Below are 23511 nucleotides of genomic sequence, written 5' to 3'. Positions count from 1 at the left end.
ACTGTCCTGACTGTGAAGAACCCCCTACGTTGCTTCAAATGAAAGTTCTTTTCTTCTAGTCTAAAGTCTTACCACTGATTGCAGTAACATTATTCCTGCTGATTCAGCATTCAATGTTTGATTCTTAACTTTACTTTGCTAATCATAGAAATGCCACTGTCAAAACCTGTCACTTTTCCTTCACAACATAGCAATGGTTTGTCCCTTTCTCTCTCAAGCAACTCTCAGGAGTAAACATTTACTGGTCTAGAACAAACTTAAAACAGAAATGGCCTATTATACACAAACAATCAAAGAACATGATAAAGAGTGGGTATCTCTGAATTCTTGTGCTAATCTTGTCAGAATGCTTAAAATAGCTCTAGCAATCAAACAAACACAAAATCTGCGTAATTTAAAGTAGTAAATTTGCAACCATCTTACTCATTTTGCCCACTTTGTACTTTCTTTGAGAAAACAAATCTACTACAGTATATTCCTGTTTCTTCTCATTTATTCTACTCAATAGAGCAGCTTCTTACCATGCTACTCCAGGCAATTTTGTGACAATATCAAAGTCCTTTTTCTCCAACTCCTAAAGTTTGTGTACTCATTGATATTATTGCCATTTATGTAAAACATGTTTACTGTGGAAGCATATACTTGAGCATTAGGACACTGTGTTATTGCAAAAGAAGCAAGCAAGATGGTATGTACAACAAAACTAAATCATGAGATCCATACACATGAAATATTCAACTACTCCAGTCAAACTCATGTATATAATAGATTTTTTTCTCACCTCGAAGCAGCAATCTCTGCCTTTTGTTTAGCGATGTTACACACTCTTTCAGCTTCATCAACTGCTCGATCCACTTTCTCCCGGATCTTGCTGGCCCTGAGTGGGATTAGGTTCTTCCTCTTCCCACTAACCAGGACATTATGCTTGTACTTCCCTTCCTCCTTAGTTCCATCAGGAAAGGTCATACAGCCATAGCCATGGCGTTTGTTGTTTGCCCATTCTCCTTCATATTTAAGACTGTCTGAGCGTTGGCTTACCCCAAAACCAGAACGTTTGTCATGCTTCCATTCACCCATGTAGACCTCTGTAGTGGTGGCATCAATATCATCCTCTATGACAGAGAGCTCTGTCTCTCCCTCACCCAGGCTGATGGTAGAATTGATATCACTTGCTGTGGAGCTCACTGTACTCATACCTGCTTCGCTGCGGAATGAGCTCTGCTTGCTCCTTTGGCTAGCCAGAGAGCTTTTAGACTCAGATTTGCGCAACTTCAGACCACTGAGTATGGACCTTCTGAAGATTCCTTTCTTCTTGCTTTTCATTATCTCTGCATCACTGTGGGCCATTAGTACAAACCCTCCTCTTGATACTGCAGGGCTGCCAGACACTGTGCAGGAGGCATCTGGGTGCAACGCAGTTCCATTTGTGTGTTCGCTACGAAGCGAGTTTATAGAGGTCCTGAGAGGGGACCTAATAACAGCAGCCATCCCATAGGGAACACTCTGACGTACTCCATATCCATGACGTATCCCAGCAGCCCACTGGCCTTGATAAGTCCCTGTAGCAGAAAAGACAGAAAGAATTAGGGTTGTATTGAAATAGGAAAATGTATCAGATCATTTAAAAGTGGCACACATGCCGTATATATGAATGGAAAACAAATGCACCTAATATTTTCAGCAGATTCAATAACCTTGTAACATATATTGGTGAAAACATATATACATACAACACTGGTTATTGTTAATATTGTGTTCGTCTTGCGCTGTTAACAATGAAAATGATATGCTCATCCAGATCCAATATGGAGGCATATACAAAACATACAGTATTTTAAATTACCTATAACCAATGTGTATAAGAAGTACTGTGCTGTATTTGCCCCTACCCTTCTTCTAACTTGCACATTCAAAAGTGCAAGGTAGGGGGCGGTAGAGGACCCAGGTCACAAAAGGGCCCTGTCTTTATCTCCTTCTGGTCAGCACTCCTGACACGGCACAATGTAATTCTGCACCAGAATGCTACATCAGGCAGTAAGGACAGGGCTGGTCACCCCCTGATGCTGCAGAAAATGAGCCTAACCCATGCTTAAAAGAATTTCCCTGTTCCCAGTTGGCTCAAGGCACAAACATTTGAACTAGCCACATCCAGTTTGCCATGATGGTGTCCACATACAGTTTGGGCATCTTTTCTGATGATTTCCATATGCCAATTTTAATGATACTACTACTACTTTATTTCTTTACCACCAGTGGCTACTCCGTGCATACAATTAAATTCTTTTCACCTCATTATTCTGGATGACATATTCCTCATTCTGTCATTAGGATTCTAAGCAGAAATGAGAATTGTCTCTGTGGAGATATGATATTGAAGAGAAGACAACCCTACTGGTTTCTTACTGTCAACCAAGAATAAAAGCTTTTCATAAAAGCTTAGCAATGACAGGTAAATAGCTTGCGGTATAAATAAACTACTCCAGATGTGGCACCGGCCCAGCTGGGTCTTGTGGCAGAGCAACATTCAGCCTCTAAGTATCTTGAGACAGTTGCAATGGATGATATTTACACAACTCATTATACCAATGGCATCAACTTAAATTAAAGATCAAACATGCCTCTGAGCCCAACTAACTCTTAGTAAGGAGAAAAGGTAATTAGTGATGAAGAAATAAGGCATTAGACAGTCTTAATATTATATAATGTAATATAAGCATCAAGGGATATTTATATTTTACCTAGGTATAAGTATATATTATACTCCTGAATTGGAGAGTGTCATTTTAAAATACTATTCCAGGTTGCTTTGTTTGGGCTCAATTAAAGTTCTATGGTATTATTCATATAGGTGTACATACTATTTAAAGAGCAAAAGCAAAGCAAATATTATTAGGCCCCAATGGGAGTATGCTTGATTGCCTCACACATAGGGTTGCCACCTTTTCTGGAAATAAATACCGGCCTTCCTATATATTTATCTTTATTCCCTATTAATAACATTGGGATCAACCATCATTTTTACTGGCTGGGCCTGTAAAATACCAGCCAGATGGCAACCCTGCTCACACATATCTGTTCTCCTGCTGCTGCCAGATCACTGCCATAAAGACTAGGTGAACTGCAGAGATAAACTGAGACCCAGAGGGAATAGGAGGCACTCAGGAGAGATACAGAAACATAAATACCAGAATAAATAGGAACACAAACAGGATGAAAGGAAGCTACAGTTTTGATATTCAGTCTCAAATGTGTGTAACGTTTCCTCAGTCTTTTATTTTTACCAGTAGAATTACAGCTGAGAAAGGTGGAATAACACATTCCTAGGCACTGATCCCTGAGGGAGATCACACACTTGCCAGTAACTATCGAAAGAAGTCTAACACTATTACAGCTTGTATATATATATTAACCAACATATTCACACTTTATCACAATGTCCAATTTAGCTTATTCCTCTATGTGTCTCACAGACAAAAACAGGATACATATACTGTATATACATATTGATTTAGTAAGATATACAGTAGTAGAGGTATTTTTTGACTTTTTTCTATTACAGGCCCTAAGTAAACATTGTTTTTTGTAGATATACTTTTCTCATATTAACACTCTCCTTTCTTAGCATGGCATAGCTTTAAGCTGTTTAATATGCACAATGGATCCTCCAAATTGCACCCAGTCTAATTTGCTGTGTGTGATTTACGATGCGTCTCATTTATTTAGAATAAACTGTATCATATCTCTTTTTTTTGCCTTTCTAAATGTGGCCTATTACCCAGGGCACATTCACAGTCACTTAGAATCAGAAATACACCATTCATTATCCCTTATAAATAGCCTGCACTATTATACTGCACATTCACTGTTTGATAGTGTGTGCAAAGGTGTTAATCAATCTCAAAAAATCAAGGTCTCCCACTGACTCACTTGGCACTTTCCGTGAACACACTCAAAAGTAGATGAGTAAATTAGGTCATTGGCTGTTTCCTCTCAAAAGCCCTTTCAGGTTTTTTTTTTCCAAGAGCTAAAATTGGGTTTCGGAACAGTCAAATTGTTTTTAGAGCTGCAAAGGCTAGGAACTGATTAACTCCTTTGGCTCCATGACACACAATCTTCAAGGTCCAGTACAATAGTCTTCAGTGTTATTATCTGATATTCTAGAGGTAAACAAACTGGCAGCCACCTTATATTATGGCCATGCCGCAGACTTTTTTTCTGTGATGATTTTTTTCCCTCCTATTGTTAGCAATGGGATTCCTGTAAAATATAATCACTAGCAATTTTCAATAGCAATAGTTCTACCCTGAAATAAACTGCCAGCGATGATGACTGCAGGGGACAATTTCTAGAATTCTTATACCACGTTTTGCAGCTGAAAAAAGTGCACAGAATTGCCATTTGCCATGTTTTGCCTAGGCCCAGGCTGTTCATACTCTACTGGTCAGTTTAAAGTCAGTGCAAATTGCAGAGTACAGTACAGGCACGGGACCTGTTATCCAGAATGCTCGGAACCTGGGGATTTTCCGATAACAGATTTTTCCATAATTTGGATTTCCATACCTGAAGTCTACTAAAATATTATTTAAACATTAAATAAACCCAATAGGTTTGTTTTGCCTTCAATAAGGATTAATTATATCTTAGTTGGGATTAAGTACAATGTACCGTTTTAGTACTAAGGAGAAAAAGGAAATACCTTTTTTAAAATTGTAATTATTTGATTATAATGGAGTCTATGGTGAGACGGCCATCCTGTAATTTGGAGCACTGTCACACAATGCACATCACTTCACTAAAGATCTCAAGTGGGACAAAAGCAAAAGCAAGTACTACTGTGCAAAAGCTAGTAGAATGCATGTCTGCACATCAAATCTAGTCTTGTGTCCCCTACTCATCTCCTGTCCACCAGCACACAGTGGAATAGGAATATATTGCTTCATAACGTAACCCACAAAGAAAGGGATGCTCCTGCTTTTGGGCCTTTGCTGTAAATGTATAAACATCCCATATTGTATAGTTTAGATTTATTTGATTTAATTTAAACATGGTCCAAAGAGACGTATCTATCATTGTCTTGAAGTATAAGCTACTTTAATGAAACAGTATCCTCCACACTATTATGAAAAAAAACTGTTTTTCTTTTCAGATATTGGAGAGATGATTTTCATCATCAGGATCATCCATATGGCCAAATTATTCTGGTGAAAAAATTCAAACAACTATTCTTAGCTATTCTTAGTTACCACGACAAGGACTCACTTGCATGCACCACAAATTACTGTAAGTGGGAAACTAAACACATAACACTTGTCTCTTTCCATACAAAGCTTTATATTTAACTGCAAACAAAACAAAAAAAAACCACATGAACAGTTAGAGTCCATTACATGTGTGAGGCAGGGCACTTGAATTACAAATTAAAGATGTTAAATTAGGTAACTGAAACAATAAAGGATATGAAAGCAAACTAATAATAATTAACCAAACTCATTTTCCTACAATCCATGGCTAATTTCAAGCTAAACACTGGAAGGAACGATAACATTTTTGAAAGCATCTTGTTTGTACAGAACTGATGGGCTATAAGCAAATTACATTTTTAGTGCCGGATAGTTGTACAGTATTTTGATATTGGAAAGCCAAGACACCTGCTGGAATCTGTCTGAAAGTAATCCTGTGCAAATTAATTTCAGCTGGATAAATTCTAATTGATGGCCTATAAAAACGTTTCTCATTACCAAGGTATCAAGCAAGAAGCATCTCATGATGAATAAACAACATACAGGCATTTTATCTCTTCCAAAGCTCAAAAATATAAGCCACATCCTTCTAATTCTAAACCAAAATCAAAGTTAAACTACATAAACCAAAAACAACTGGAAAACCTAAAACAACTTACATATTAACTGAACCTGGCATATAGCTGTAGAATAGCTGTTAAATACAATTCAAAATTAAGTGCTGTTCTTAGAAAACAGAATTGCGTTTGCCATATCCTCATTCATAGAAGCTCTTAGATATGATTTGATTATTTTCAGTGATTGTACTTAAGAACATTTTTGGCGACTCCAACTCCAGATACCCAAAATTACTTCTGTCTCTGACTCCACAGCTCTGATTGCATTTTTAATAACTGTACCCCAGTTTGTTATTGCATCTTGCAAAATACTGAGTACATATGTGGTGCTATACAAAATGAAACCCAGCACTCATATATTCAAACTCACTCACACTGACCCTGCCATACACCTACATCAACTATATGTACACCAATATATATACTAATTACAGAGTCACAATAGCCTTGGATATTATGTCTGTCCAAGAAAACATCCAAGCCACTTTTAAAAGCATTAACAGAATCAGCCATCACAACATCAACCGGCAGTGCATTCCATAACCTCACTGTCCTGACTGTGAAGAACCACCTAAGCTACGTTAAATGAAGGTTCTGTTACTCAAGTCTAAAGGGGTGGCCTCTAGACTAGAGGCAAGAAAAAAAGACATTGGGGCACCTAAAGGGCGAACGCTAGTGACTTTTTGCCAGAGATCACATCTGCAGAGACATCGCCAATTCACTAACAGGCGCAGACCGTCGCTAGGTTCATTCGCATCGCCAGGTGACTTTTCGCTCTGGTGAATGGTTGTTGCTCCACAAATTCACTAAATTGCGGATTTTACTGAACGTTACCACTTTCGCCAGAATTTCCTTTGCCACCCTCAGACCAGGCAAACTGCTGAAACAAAGCTACATCTTCCTCAATCTGATGTCAGTTACATCACATCCTGTACCCCAGAAAGTCATAAAAAGTGTAAAAAATGTAGACGACTTTTCTATTTTTAAAGCAGGATTGCTTTCAAAAGTCCGAACTATTAAAGATTTTTTTTAACACATTTGAGGGGCATGCCCAGGACTCAACCTCACATTTTAGTGAATTAGCATAGTGGTAACGAATTTACACCTGGCGAAGTGGTGCAAAGTGTGCAAATCGGTCACTGGTGACAATTCGCCCTTTAGTGAATCTGCCCCATTGTCTGTGCTAGTTAAAGTACATGTGAGCCACCAACCACAAGAGCTGCAAGAAATATGTCTTCACTAAAAATACCAGCTTTTTGTTAGAAAGATACCGTAGGAACATTTGTTCCAATACAAAGGAATAGTTAAAATATAGAAACAAAATTATTATGTTGTGAGAGGTATCATTTCTGGGGTATGCCCAAAAGTTAGGACACATGAAAGGTCTGATGGTATTCTCACCAGTGGCGGAACTACCAGGGGAGCAGGGGGTGCGAGCGGGCCAGGGCCCGCACCCCCTCAGGGCCCCCCGGCAGCGCCGCACGCCACTAAAATTCGGCCGTACGGAGGGGGCGGGGCCCGGCTGCGCGTCACGCACCAGGGCCCGCCCCCCTCTAGGAAAGCTACTGATTCTCACGTCTTGATGGGCCCTGTGCAAATGGCCTTTTTGGCCATTTATTAAAATAAAAGAGTAAAGATGGTTATACACGAGCCGAGAAAAGCTGCCAACAGTGAAAATTGGCACCTTATTGGCCAGTGTATGGGACACACAAAATCAGCTACATGTTGATCCCACTGCTTACATTCCTAGGCTTTTGATCTGATTGTTGGGCCCTAGGGCCCAATGAACTAGTTATAACAATTCAAGATAAATAGGGGAAGGCATGAACAGGAAGGTTAGAAATGGAATGATTAATGTTAAAAATGAAAAGGTCTCATAATCAGTCTCCTTTCATAATGCCTGGTCTCTGCCACTAGGAGCTAGACCATAGCTTCAGTACTGCCAATAATACTGTAAATAAAATAGCACACTTTGTAAAAATGTGGGCATCCTTAAAGGTACTTTATCAAAGGATACAAATGGTGTAAAGACTATGATCCACCCATGTTTATATGTAGTGGTAATTTACAGGATTTTTTGTACACAACTGACTTTTCAGCTACTGATAAATCCCCCTGAACAAGCATTACATGTAAATGCATACAGTGCCATTTATTCTCTGCATAATTGGCCCAGTAATGATGCTGTAGAAACTGCAGCAGCTGCATTTTAATGGTTTGTTAGTGTTCAAACTGCCAAGAAATCCAGATTAATGCTGCTGCTGAAAATGGCAAGAATGGTAAACCATTTTTTTCAGGTCACAGCTATGCTATTGCCATATGCAAGTATTAGTAATGGTGTCCATAGTTGACTATGGAGGCTTTAAGAGCTGCACATTTTAAATGAACTGATTTTTGGTCATTTTTTTGTAAAGGTAGCATCACACACTGCACTCTATACAAAGCACATAACTTATTCAATGAGAAAGAATCACAATACCAAAAAATGCTTATGTACTCATGATTACCAATTACATTCATAATAATTCACACTATTCAAGATGATGAGGGTAGACACATGTAATTACACATTTCTATCTGTCCTGTTATACCATATAATGATCCGGTGGTGAGAGTACACCTCTGTAAAACAATGCACAGGAAATTACCACATTCTATATTGTGTTACTGATAAAGCACAGGTCTCTGAATAATGTTGAAAGATACTCAACTCTACCCAGGTTTTGTAGGGCCTTTTCCCCAGCAGTGATTTCATTGCATTTACTGATGTGCAACAGAAGCACAAAGGTGGGTGGTACAGTGATGGGTGGATCTGCCCCCTTTTTGCTTCACCAAATATTCTTGAAATGGCAAAAAAGTTGGCAAACACATTGAAGTCAATGGACGTCAAACCACATAATATTTTGTTAAACCAAAGCAACATTTTTGTTACTATCCATTTTTTTTCTCTCGTCCCTAGTGGGAAGTACTAAATTGTGTTATCCACACAAAATTGTTTGTACAAGTATGGAACCTATTATCCATAATGCTTGCAACCTGGGGTTTACTGGATAAGCGGTCTTTCCATAATTAGGATGGCCATAGACGCAAAGATCCAATTGCCAATCGTACGATTTTTCAGAGGGAGACTGTCACTAGCTTTATTCGGACATAACTTTCGTACGATTGCTGTCAGGGGCAGAACATGGGCTGATCTGTTCTTTTACAACTTTATTTGATCTGAATAGTTAGCGGCAGGTCGGGAGATGGAGTAGTCCGATCATTCAAGGATCCAAACGATCGGATCTTTGCATCTATGGCCAGCTTAAGTCTGCTAAAATATTATTTAAATATTTATTATATGCAATAGGATTGTTCTGCCTCCAATAAGGATTCATTGTATCTTAGTTGGGATCAAGTACAAAGTACTGTTTTATTAATAAAGAGAAATAGGAAACAATTTATAAAAATGTTAATTATGTCATTAAAATGGAGTCGGTAAGAAATTACCTTTCCATTATTCAGAGCTTTCTGGATTATGGGTTTCTGTATAACTGATCCCATACCTGTACTCACTTCAATATGTTGTGTGCCCTCTACTTAACTCTTCTGTGTACAGCACAGAGGAAATATGGCTTGCAAGGCAGACTCACTTACCAATTTACCAATGTACAGTAGAATAATGTGCTGTCACACTACTGTAACCACAAAATAACTAATCCTACACCTTACACAACTTTAAAAATGCGTTTGGAGAGAAGGGGAGGGGCAGTTGTGGTGACATAAAGTTAGTACCGTAACTAGAGGGGGGCAGGCCCTGGTGTGTGACGCATTTCCACACATTTCATTGGCGCACGGGCTGCTGGGGGGCCCTGAGGGGGTGCGGGTGCGGGTCCTGACCCGCTAGCACCCCCTGCTCCCCCGGTAGTTGCGCCACTGCATAAAGTGGTGAGGGTAAGGTAGAATTAGTTTGGGTAATCACATAAGGTAGATCAGGGGTGGATTTGAAATAGAGGGTGTCAGGATCAGCTGGGTTTTGAAATCGGGGGAGTTTTCCCCACCTCATTAGTCTCATGTGTTCTTTATTCCCCTAATCAGAACCCCTTATAAACCTGTCCCTGACCATAGCGCCTTGCTTGGTCATTTTGCATCCTAGCCCTGATCTTGTTATTCCGAGCCATGATTCCTGTTCCTTGTTACATGTTCCTGGATTCCTGTTCTCGAGACCCTCCCATGTTCCCGATTCCCAGTTTTGCTCCAGTTCTCCTGTTCCATCCTTACCTGTCCTGTTTAATTTCCCATTTGTGACCTTGGCCTGATTACTGGACTCTGTTTGCCTGCTGCCTGACCCAACCACGGCCTGTTTACTGGACAATGATTCCGTCTGCTAATTCCTTATTTTAGTGACTGGTATTTTATTTAATACTTTGAACCACCTGCTTCGTTTTTGCCTCATTAAACCTTATTTTCCTTTACATGTCTCTAAGACTCGGTACCGCTATTTTTGGTTATACCCCTTGTTGACCACTATACAGGTTCCCATCTGATTATTTAAGTTCAGTGTCCGATCCTTATAGAGTGTGGGTATAGAGACTAATCTAGAAGTGCGTATCGGGGCAGAGGGGGGGGGTGAGCCAGGGGTCGAATAACAGCACAGCGAGCTACAATTTTGCCAGTGAGTATATTGCTGGTAATACAAATTTTCAGTACCAACCCTGGCCTTAGCTGGTATCTTACTGGCTAGGCAGGAGATATATGGGATATATGTGGCAACACTACAGGCAGAGAAATATTTAGCAAACCACTGCCAAAGGTGCACAGCTAGCATTTCCTTATAGGACCTCTAGCAACCACCTGCCCCAGGAAGACGTAATTAAATAGCTTCCTGTGCAGAAAAAGAAACACAGATATTCAATAAAAATTGAAAAGGAATTATCATAAAAGGAATTATCCTAAAATAATTGTTATTATAAAAATCCAATAAACTGTAGTTTATGTGTAATACATCTGCTTCATGTCCACTTTGCTATGTTGTTTTTTTCTTACAGCTGTTTACTGATATAATAAGTTATTTGTGAGTTCCTCAGCCTAAATTTTTGCAAAAACATTCAAATGCGGTGAGTCACTGACAATCTCATCTGCTCTAACTGGTTTATTCCAGCATGAGAATAAATAAAACCTTGTGGAATCTGTGAGAAAAAAAAAATGTGAGCATCCACTACAGCATCTTCCGACCTGCCACTAACCATTCAGATTTAATAAAGTAGTAAAAGAACAAATCAGACGATGTTCTGCCCATGGTAGTAATCATACAAAAGTTATGTCTGACAAATTATAGTGACACCCATTGATAAAGACAAATAGGCAATACATACAGAGAAATTATCATTAACCAACAGAAATCTTTTATCCTGTCCAATTGACTAAACGACCAATCTCCATGGTATGAAAAATGTCGAGATGATCCACGCATGGTCAGAAAATCATATCAAACTTCAACTTGTATGAAACTTTGATTCGTACGACTATATCTTTGCGTCTATGATCAGCTTTACTGTACAATCCATTAGTTCTTTTGTGACTGACTGATCTCAAAGTTAGTACTTTTTTATTACTGCTCTCTGCCACAACTACGGTTACAACCCCCCATTGGCAATCACAGATCTCTTTGCCTGCAGCTCAAAGAGGATTATGTTATTTGAAGACACTTCTAAAACCAAATCGCCTTCCTGTTTAAGCTGTACTTTCATTTAAGAGAACTGAAGGATGTTAATTTTTACATATAATGTGCCGAGACACATGGTCCTTTCTCTTGTTTATTGTTGAAAACAAGGGGTTCATGTATAATTGTTTAATGTAAAAGGTAGGAAATATGTACAATGTTTTTTCCATGCCCTGCACTACAGTAAAAACAGAAGCAAAAATGGTGGTGATTTAGAGCACAAAACATTTCTTCAAAATATATATTCACATATATATGATAAATGTGCCTTGATAAATTATGGTCAAAACTCTCAAACTCGAATTGTGAATTATCCAAACTCAAATTAATTCAAACTCGCATTTCGAGATTTATCAATCACTGGCCCTTTAAAAATTCAAATTTGCCTATTCCTCACCTAAAACCTGCCGAGTTCATGTATAAGTCAATGGGAGAGGTCCAGGCATCAACTTGGACATGTTACTAGCCTTCCTGACTTTCAAGTTTTTTTCAGAGAAAAAACTCTAATCGGGTTTAGTCGAATTCGATTCAAGTTGTCGAGTCGTTAAATTTGTGAGAGATTTAGATAATCGATTTTTTTTATTAAGTAATCCTCCAATCGAATTTCGAGTAAATTTGTATTTAATAGAATTAAAAAAACTCGCATGAATTCGAAATTCGACCTTTAATAAATGTACTTCCCCATAAACCAAATAGGTTGGCTTTGCCCCCAATAAGGATTAATTGGTGTTAGGTTGGATGAAGTACTGTTTTATTCTAAGGAAATAATATTTAAAAATTTGGATTGTTTGGATAAAACGGAATCAATGAGGAATGGCCTTTCCAAAATTCTGAGCTTTCTACAGGCGTTTGCAGATAACGGATCCTATACATGTATTAAATATATTGCATATCAATTTAACACATCATAACCATACAATGTCTTGCAATATTACGGCTCCTTTTTGCACAATACTGTATATGTATTTTATTCCATTCTTTCTGACCAATATTCTGATCCTTGATTATGCCTCACATACTAACAATTCATTCAAACAGACCTGTAAGGTACCTGCCAGTCTTTCAACTATTTCAAGTAAAACTTGAAAATGAATATAGTATAGACTTGTGCTTCTAATTCTAATGCAAGCATCTGTTTTCTCAAAATAATTTTCTTCTTTGCCTATTAGATCACATGCAATTAGTTCTGACTTCTCCAGGGGAATCACCAAATTGCAAAAGTCATTGAGGCTCATTTACTCTAGTGTAGTTGCCCACGGCAACCATTTGGTCTATTCAGTCTAGTACAGGCTAATAAAACAAAATATGCGATTGGTTGCTATGGATTATTACACAGAGGATGTTTGATCCTGTTTTAGTAAATAAGCCTTGCCTATTTTCAAATACAGTCCTCGACTGCCAATATATTTCAGGCTCTTACATCTGTGCGTGATTGGGGTATTCCTGATGAATGGTACAAATTAGCATGTTAATCTGGGTATTAACTTTTATGTCCCTGGGGAAGAGATTTGGCCATTATTCCCAGAACAATATCATGTTACAGTCAAATTGGATCATAGGACAGCAGCAAAGATTAACAGATGCATATACTGGTTGCTCAGACCTTGGCCGAGCATTTGCCAGTGGCTACAGAGAAGTCTGGAATAAAGCTTCAGATTACTGCTATTCACGGCCATTATAATATTAAACACAACTGTTGTGACTCCAAGCAACTAACAGTACTAGTATACACACTAACAGCTGTATCCATTGAATGGAAGAATAAAATATATACAAATACAATGACACATTTTCCTGACTTCCATTGGTATAAAATGCATCTGCTAACAAAACAATGCAAGCATCATGCAAGGTAAGATTACCATCTACAAGAAGCAATGAAAGAAAATAATATTGCCTTTAAATCAACATTCCAGTATAGATTCATTAACAATTCTAATTCGTTTTCCAGTTGTTGCCAAACATAATTGCTATCAAAAGCAATAGTGGTCTGGCTGTTTATACTCTCTAAACTCCTGTATCTGACTTTCGAAACAAAGAAGCAGAAGCAGATGATTAACATAACTGGAGAACTGACCTCCGTTCCACCGTCAGAAAGCAGAAAGGCATAAATACTGCTGTCAGTTGCATCTATATTTACAGATAATTTGAAAATCGATAAATCGATAATTGGACAATCATTGCAAATGTTTATTTTGTTGAGAAATTGCCTAGAATTAAATTATTTTATTATGCCACATAAATAAAAAATCAATTGGGGGATGAGTCTCTATGGGGCAAATTCACTAAGATGCGAAGCTGCGCCAGGCGTAGTTTCGCCAGCGCTCCGCAAATTCACTAAAATCCGAAGTTGCGCTCAGGGGTAGCGTAAGGTTGCGAAGTTGCGCTAGCGTTGATTCGCTATGTAGTTACGCTAGCGAAGGCTAATTTGCATACGGCGCGAAATTCAAATTTCAATGGAGGAATACGTATCAGCACTACAAATGCCTAGAAAACCTTCAAATCAGCAAATAAAAATTTTATTTTGCCCTACACATGTGCCCACTGTATAGTTAAAGGAAAACTATACCCCCCAAACAATGTAGGTCTCTATTAAAAGATACTGAGTAAAACAGCTCATGTGTAAAACCCTGCTTCATGTAAATGAACCATTATCATAATAATATACTTTTTTAGTAGTATGTGCCATTGGGTAATCATAAATAGAAAATTGCCATTTTAAAAAATAAGGGCCGCCCCCTGAGATCGTAAGATTCACTGTGTACACATACAAACCACATGTAAGGTCACATGAGCCAATTAACAGACAGAGTTCTGCCTTTTGCTTCAACACTTCTTCCTGTTACAGTTAGAGTTGTAGTATTTCTGGTCAGGTGATCTCTGAGGCAGCACAGATAGAGTCACGAAATGGTGGTTCAAGGCAAGAGATGTAAAAGGGCAATATTTATGTAAATATATATTCCAGTTTGGTAAGATTCTTTTATATGTCATTCAATTTGATATAAACTATCTGTTGCGTAAGTATTAATTTTGGGGGTATAGTTTTCCTTTAAGTTGCCATGAGTCAGGAAATGTAGGGGGGAAGGAGGGGAGCCCCAAAAAATTTTTCGATCTTTTTCAGCCTATCACCCATCATGTAGAAAACACGCCAGCGTTTTTTGGGACTTAGAAAAAAAATTGACTTTTTTTGAAACAATCCCTATCTACTCTATTGCGCTTCGCCAGGTCTGAGGTGGCGAAGGAAGTCTAGCGTAAAAGGTAGCGTTCAGTACACTGCGCAAGTTAGTGAATTTGCGTAGTTACGTCGCTAGCGAAAATTCGCCTGGCGTAAGGGTGCGAAGTAACACTAGCGAAACTACGCCAGCGTTCGTTAGTGAATTTGCGCAGTAACGAAAATGACAAACGCTAGCGAATTAACGCTAGCATTCGGCGCTTCGGCACTTAGTGAATTTGCCCCCATAAGTATTAGCATTCCATGGAAAGTCCATTGTGATATGTCATGTCTAACATTTTTGAGAGTATACTACCTAACCTGTAGTGAAAACAAAGCATTTAGCTTTTCCATATGCAGCTTCTTTCCCTCTACCTCCTCTTTTAAAAACAAGGCAATTCATCATACCTTTCAACAATCTCTCCTGAAAGCTGATGGATGATATCAATCCTTTTTCCAATTTAGGGCAAATGCCTTAGGCAAATTTCCATCAATAAGAGAACGTTTTCATTATTGGACCATCAGTTAATAGTTATACTGACAAATGGGCATCTTACATTGTATGTCAATTAAATACAAATGCAAATGTTAATGTATAAAATGCATGCTATAAAAGTCCTGTATATGGATTTCTCTTATTACGCTCTCCCAGTTCACCAAAGTGAGGATTGTGCCAGTTCTATAAGAGACTTCATTCAAAGCTTTTTGCAGTTGCTAGATATTTTTTCGTTATGCTTGTTTTCACTATAGCTAATATCTTCACAGACAGCAATAGAACAGAGTCAACAATTCTAATAATTGAACGTATGAAACAGAATGAACAATGCAATGACAGGCCTTCATATTATTATGTTGGAATAGCTGTAAAACACACACACACACTCAGTGACATACACAATGTAACTGAAAAGGGGTCATTTAGATATATATATACATTATACAGTGCATACAATGCATGTAGTGTTTTGTAGTTGACAACAGTGTAACCCAATATCGTATAAACAATAGTTTAATGAATATCCTAATATTTGGCAGATGTTTGTATGTTAAAACTATAGGAAAATCTATGTAGACTCTTGAAAAAAGAAACATTCTTCTGTTACAAGATTAAGACACATTTTATCTGGCTGGCCTATGTTACTACAGTATACATTTAATACTATCACTGATATGTTTTCATTGGATTATTTTGACCCACTGTGGAGTCCCTGGCACCCTTTTACAAGTACTCCATAAGGTTCACAGCTGATTCACAGATGATTCAAGCTACTCCAATATAGGCTTCATTTTGGTTTATTTCACACCACAATTGACATTTGCATGCTTATAAACACATATTGGTACTCACAGAGAATTAACACTGTTTTGACACATTATGATGACCAACGTGTTCATGAGCAGAGCTTTGACCTTTGTGATCATTTAGGCTAAGGCCACACGGCGCGATTTCGCCGCGATTCTGCGCTGGGCGAGTTGCGAGTTGCGAGTCGCTGCGGTTTTTAAGCCGAAATAGCTTTGTTAACTTTGGCGCTGGCGTCAATGCAAATCGCGGAGAAATCGCTGCGCTAATTCACACGCGGCGATTCTTTTTCTACTGTCGCCCGGAAACGCCCAGCGAGGCAACTTCGGGCGACAATAGAAAACAAATCGCCGCGTGTGAATTAGCGCAGCGATTTCGCCGCGATTTGCATTGACGCCAGCGCCAAAGTTAACAAAGCTATTTCGGCTTAAAAACCGCAGCGACTCGCAACTCGCCCAGCGCAGAATCGCGGCAAAATCGCGCCGTGTGGCCCTAGCCTTAGGCTCTTTTACTAGTGAAACCAGTTACACAGTTGTTGCTGCTTTCATTAAAGGTGCTTGCATCCAAAGTAACTCAGGGTTCCCCTGGCTCAGTAGAGACACTTCCACTCAATTCAGAACAGAAGGAAGGACAAACTCCGCAGCAACCAGCATAGTGAAAGTGCAAGGATCAAAGCTGCAAAATCAGAATTCATCGCGTGAACTATATATGCTGATACAGGGGAGTTCCCTCAGTGGCCTGTGTTAATAGATGTAATTTAATTTTGCCTAAAAATGCAGGTACACAAGTTGATAGAGTAGTAAAGACACTGTGGGGTTATTTAGTAAAGTCTTAGTAAAGTCTGAAGTTTTTTTTTTTACTATAAAATCCAAATTTTTAGTGGGAAAAAAACTCAAATCATTTTTGGGATTTATTAAAAAGTCAGAATTCAAAAATTCGCCATCTCAGACCTGCCGAGGTTGTATATTAACTCAATAGGAGAGGTCCCTATCCTATTTGAAAGTTTCTGTGGTCTGCAGTAAAATTCCCCCAAAAATCCGACTATTTCGGACTTTTCGGGCAAAAATCCGGCTTTCGGGAAAAAGCCCGAAAAAAACGTACAATTCGGGGGAAAACTCGATCCGATTAAATCGTGCTTTCTTAAAAATAAATAAGGTCACATTGTGGATTCTAGTTTGGTCTGACTTTTTTGTTTAAAAAAATCTGAAAAAATCCGATTTTGATAAATATCCCCCTGCAAATTTACAGTGCAATTGCATGTCCTGATGCATAAGCCAGACTTGCTTCAGATGTAACTTCCACTTGTGGAACTATGGCAAATTATTGGGAAAACCTGAACTGAGAGGCAAAACATGAAGATTTGTGCCCACTTTGAACTTGTGTTTGTAAATGAGCCCTTACCAGGCCCGGATTTGTGGAAAGGCCACCTAGGCCCGGGCCTAGGGCGGCAGGATTTTAGGGGGGCGGCATGTAGCCCAACCACACCCACATTGGTTCAAAAACACTGGGGATGCGCTGGAGATACAATAATTTTTAACATTTTCCCATTGATGAGGAAAATTTGCACGAATAAAGTGGAGGGGACAGGGGCGACGAACGGCAGTGGGCCTAGGGGTGCCCTTTATGTAAATCCGGCCCTGGCCCTTACGTGTCAGAAGCTTGGGCAGTGCCGCAGACTAAAGTTCCTGATGGCTGTTTGCATGATAAAATGTCAGTTTATTGCAAGTTAAAAGTTAATAATGCTTCTTTGACATTTTGAGCATATATGCAAGACTAAATAGCTGTTGACAATGTAACCTAAAATTCGCAAGAATATGGGGTAAAACCACTAGAATTGGCCGATTTGACAATGTATTTTGTCAGCAGCATATCTCAAATCCCCTAGGCCATTGTAAGAACATTTAGCACCATAAACCACAACCTTTACCCCATTGCAAAGATAAATTGTGCAGTACCGGTGCTGATTTGTTGACATCCCCTTTCCCAAGCCCTTCCATTTCCTGGGATGTCTCAGTATATGGAGAAAAATAATTTATGAATTGGTTTGTTTAGTTATTGAGTGCTGTCCAATTTATTACATGTAGTGGGCAGATTATTTGCTAGGGCCGGATTAAATTAAAAGATTATATTATACAGTAAAATCTATGGAGCCTTTGATTAGACAGGAGCCATAAGAATCTTTTAGCAGACCACATACGGCTCATGGGCCTCTAGTTTAACAGCCACCCTAAGTTATAAATTAAGGAAAAGAATGTGCAAATTTTACTATAAAATCAGTACATCATACCAGTTATGACCACATGTTTGCTTTGCCAGTTAACACATATGTACTGTTGATCATAGGATCAAAAGAAATACAGTTTTGGTTGATTCTGATACTGCAATATGTTTACTAACATTGGAGATAAATATCTGGAGAGATTTCTGGAGATGTTGCCCATAGAAACCAATTTTGTTATTGTTTTATTTATAGGTGTTTAAATCGAATTGCTGAAATCTCTCCCGATATTTATTTATCTCCAATGTTAGTAAACAAGATGGATAAAAAAAAAAAACTGTGCTAACCAATAAAGTTGTGATGTCCATATTACCAACAAGTGAACCAAATTATCTGGTATATTTAGACAATGGAGTGGCTTATCCTAAGTAGAAAAGCTATACTCAAGGCTATGCACAGGAGCTACTAGTGAATGTTTTTATACAATGGCTGCTTCAGATACACATGTTCTTGTTCAGCAGTTACTGATTTTTTTCTTAGACTATTGCTAGATAACAAAGAAAATCGAAGTATAACAGTCCTGAACCACAGACACACATGTGCTAGGAGACATTGGATCACAGTTGTCAGACATCCATTTGCAATTCATTCATAATAGAAGTGTGGGTAGGTTCTCTATTCTGTGCTGCCTTTAATATGCTCTTTTGTTATTTCTTTCTTTTGCTGAACAGAGAGCAAAAGTGAATGTCAACTGCAAACATGACACATAAGAGCCTATTAGATATAAAATAACAAACATTGTCTGCCAATAAATAATATTTCTATCCAATATTCGTATAGTGTTTCCAAGATGGAATCTGCATTGTGTTGACCACCTCATCAATAAATGGCCTCTCCAATTCCCACTGTCATTCTACCCCCAGCTGATTCCTCACTGCCTCAAATTGCGGATTTGTCCTCTATTCAGTTCTGATTGCAGAGCACATAATGGAAAGCTTTATTATTTCAAGGTCCCCCACTTTTTTAAAATTCGCCAGCGTGACGTCATTTCAGGACTTTGCTCATGTTTAGGGCAATATAACAACTTTATTTCATTTTATTAAGGTTCCCTGGGCTTGTGTAGTGTAATGTATTTGCTGCAACATATACGTCCATTGAAATTTAACTTCCCGCCGTATGCATATTAGCCAACACTAGCGCAACTTCACTTTGCTTGCTGAATTAACGCTAGCAAAACTTCGCCATCCTTCGGCGCCATGGATGCAACTTCACATTTTAGTGAATAAGCATTGTCCTGGGGAATTTTCACCTGGCGAAGTGTGGCGATGTAAGTAAAGCCGTCGCTGGTGAATTTCCGGAGGTTAGTGAATTTGCCCCTATGTCTAGTGAAGTAAAAAAAAAATACCTAAAACCAGGGGTTTACTGACTGGAGGGTCATGGCATACTCTCCCCTATTTTTTATCACCCTATACACAGTGGGCTGGTAATTGATAATATATAAACTTGATGTGTTGGAATTCAAGCATAGCCAATAAGCAATAAGCAAAGCTATAGACGGAATATTTCCAAACCAGAAAACCAAATATCTATAATTAGTTTATGGGGCAGATTTATCAAAGGCCGAGGTGAATTTTCGAATTAAATTTTTTTTAATTTTGAGCTATTTTTTGTGTTTTTTGTGAAAATAGTCCAAATTCGATTAGAATTTGAAAAAAATGCAAAAATTCGAATATCGAAATTTATCATGTACTGTCTCTTTAAAAATTCGACCTCGACCATTAGCCATCTAAAACCTGCCGAATTGCTGTTTTAGCCTATGGGGGACCTCCTAGAACCTATTTGGAGTCAATTGTTGGACTTTTTTGGAAAACTTTGAATCGAATTTGATCGAATGTGGACCTATTCGATCGAAAACTGACCTATTCGACCAAAAAAACTTCGACTTAATTTCGGTTGGTCTTTTTGCATTCGAATTTCGAAAATTTTAATTCAAAATTCGACCCTTGATAAATATGCCCCCCAAAGTCTTTGCTATTCTTTATAAAGATTCTTACTGTTCACAGTAAAAATATTTAATTTCCCTGTTGTCAGTATCATAACTAAAAATGACTTGACCCCGCAGAAAAACTATTTTGCACCCCCCAACATTTGGGAATAAGACATTCTTTATTAACAATTATAAATTAATAAATGAAACTGATTATCAGTCAGTGCCCCTCTGGTCATGCAGAACTTCCTGGTACCCCAGCATCCTCTGTAGTTACAGAAATTTTTGAGAAGTTGCCCTTCCCAGCCCCATCCAGTCACCTGAACTTTAACCCCACATCATTAAAAAGAACCGAAAAATCCTCAGAAATAGATACATTGGCAAACTAAGGTATGTGCCATGGGTATGATCAAGAAGCAACCATAAATGTAATTTCTGGATTGACATAGCTGTTGTATCTATAATAACTAGCAGTTCTGCATACATCATTACTTGGAAGGGAAAAGTGAGTTACGATTACCGTGTCTCCACCACCAATCTTATGCAAGTTTCGTGGGAATGTGTGTTAGTAGGAATGTGAAAACCCTTAGGGGTTCAGAACAACTAACTAACAACAGAGAATTTTACAGAAGTGGCTTTCTTGAGGAGAAAACATATAACACAGTAAATAAGCCCCGTTGTCTCTCCAAGGAGGCTCCTTATCTTGCATATTTCTGTGTCACATCTAATCTTGCCTCCTTTTGTTGTAGTACTACATTACCTTGTGCACTGCATGCCCCACCAGGTATTGGTTTTCTATTTGTTATGCTTACACTTGCTTTTAACCCCGTACTTTTGGCCAGTGTCGGACTGGGACTCCAGGGGCCCACCAAAAACCCTTAGACCAGGGGCCCACTCAAAAACCTTCAGACCTTTAGACTCACTCTTAAGTATTATTCCTTACTCAAGCTCTATTCTTCTTTTCTCTACATACTATAACCTATTATTTCATCTATTTAGCCTCTTTATTCTCATAGAAATAGGGAATGACCATGAAATAGGGCATATGTTTAGAAGCAGGAGGGCCCACTGACACCTTGGCCCACCGGGAGTTTTCCTGGTATCCCGGTGGGCCAGTCCGACACTGCTTTTGGCTAGTGGCACATTCTCACACCACAAAGATGTAGGTTGATTCTGTAGCAGAAGGCTACACTGCTAACAAACCATTCAGGTACATTGTAGCTGGATTTTAATAAATAAAACTTGTTTACATTTTTGAAGTATTGTTTGGAGAAATGTCTATTATAAATTTGCACTAGTTTGGCCTGTTGATACATAGCTAGCAATAGCCCTCAAGATATACAAAGCTTTTGCTTCTTTGTTTTTTAATTGATAATGTTAACTAGTAGTTTATAGATTTATGAGCAAGTACAGTATCAGATAACGGCTCAAAAAATATTGTAAAATAGTATTATAGGCAAAATTCCCAGAAAAACCTAACATGATTGAAAAATCAGCAACTATGTTTTTACTTACTTTGGATTGCCCACCGGGCAGTGAAAAATGTACATTGCTTTAGTGGGAAGAATATAAAAATTGAAAAATCTACTAAATAATGCGTTAAGCAGTTACTTCTCACAGACTAAAATATCCTGTACCAATAATTATTAGTATGGCTAATACAGTAAGGGGTCGATTCACTAAGGGTCGAATATCGAGGCTTAATTAACCCTCGATATTCGACTAGGAATTAAAATCCTACTTCGAATATCGAAGTCGAAGGATTTAGCGCAGATAGTTCGATCGAACGATCGAAGGATAATTCCTTCGATCGAACGATATAATCCTTCGAATCGAACGATTCGAAGGATTTTAATCCAACGATCGAAGGAATATCCTTCGATCAAAAAAAGTTAGCCAAGCCTATGGGGACCTTCGGTAGCTTTTAGATGGCGAACTAGGGGGTTGAAGTTTTTTTTAAAGAGACAGTACTTCGACTATCGAAGGGTCGAATAGTCGAACGATTTCGAATCCTTCGATTCAAAGTCGTAGTCGTAGTCGAAGGTCGAAGTAGCCCATTCAATGGTCGAAGTAGCCCAAAAAAACTTCGAAATTTGAAGTTTTTTACCTTCGAATCCTTCACTCGAAGCTAGTGAATCGGCCCCTAAGTGTAAGTTCACATATTGTGGTGTGCACAAAAAATGTTGTATGGATTTTGACCTGAGCATACAATATTTAAAAACTGCACATACACGTTTAAAATGTGTGCACAAACGATTTTTTTTGAGAACACAGCCAAAAAGGATTTAGAGGGAACATTGTATTACATATTACACCTCGAAGTTAACGTTTGGTATGTTATAGAAGGGCTAATTTTAAGCAGCTTTTCAATTGGTCTTCGTTATTTATTCTTTATTGTTTTTTAATGATTTCCTACTCTTTCTAACGTTCAAATGGGGATTACTGACCCCATCTAAAACAAATGCTATGAAAGGCCATAAATTTATTGTTATTGCTTTTTATTACTCATCTTTCTATTCAGACCCTCTCCTATTCATATTTCAGTCCCTTATTCAAATCAATGAATGGTTGCTAAGGTAAAGTGTACTATGTCAAACAGATTGCTGGAATTGGGGGGGGGGGTTTATATATATATATATATATATATATATATATATATATATATATATATATATATATATATATATATATATATATATTCTGTAAACACCTTAAACAAAACTATGTTTTAAGCAAAATAGCCTTTGTAGGGTCAGGGAAACCACTATATACAATTTCTTAGGTTAAAGGAATAGTTCAGTGTGAAAATAAAAACTGGGTAAATGGATAGGCTGTGCAAAATAAAAAATGTTTCTAATATAGTTAGTTAGCCAAAAATGTAATATATAAAGGCTGGAGTGAACAGATGTCTAATAAAAGAGCCAGAATCCAACTTCCTGCTTTTCAGCTCTCTAACTCTGAGTTAGTCAGCGACTTGAAGGGGGGCCACATGGTACATTTCTGTTCAGTGAGTTTGTAATTGATCCTCAGCATTCAGCTCAGATTCAAAAGCAAGAGATATGACCCATGTGCCCCCCCCCCCTCAAGTCTCTGATTGGTTACTGCCTGGTAGCCAGGGTAACCAGTCAGTGTAAACCAAGAGAGCTGAAAAGCAGGAAGTAGTGCTCTGACTGGCTTGTTATACATCAAATCACTCCAGCCTTTATACATTACATTTTTGGCTAACTAACTGTATTA

General features: G+C 38.3%; 1 protein-coding gene across 1 annotated transcript in view; it reads right to left on the bottom strand.

The window, feature by feature from the left end:
- Positions 1-23511, bottom strand: part of jph3.2.S (junctophilin-3 gene 2 S homeolog) — an 87250-nt gene that overhangs the window by 39496 nt on the left and 24243 nt on the right. Inside the window, exon 2 of the mRNA XM_018240449.2 lies at positions 782-1559. Within this exon, the coding sequence (XP_018095938.2) occupies positions 782-1559 (778 nt within the window). The remainder of the gene's footprint in view (positions 1-781; positions 1560-23511) is intronic.

Source organism: Xenopus laevis, chromosome 4S (genome assembly GCF_017654675.1).
Source record: "Xenopus laevis strain J_2021 chromosome 4S, Xenopus_laevis_v10.1, whole genome shotgun sequence".
In the NCBI taxonomy this organism is placed as follows: Eukaryota; Metazoa; Chordata; class Amphibia; order Anura; family Pipidae; genus Xenopus; species Xenopus laevis.
This window is presented reverse-complemented; position numbering and strand designations above follow the sequence as displayed.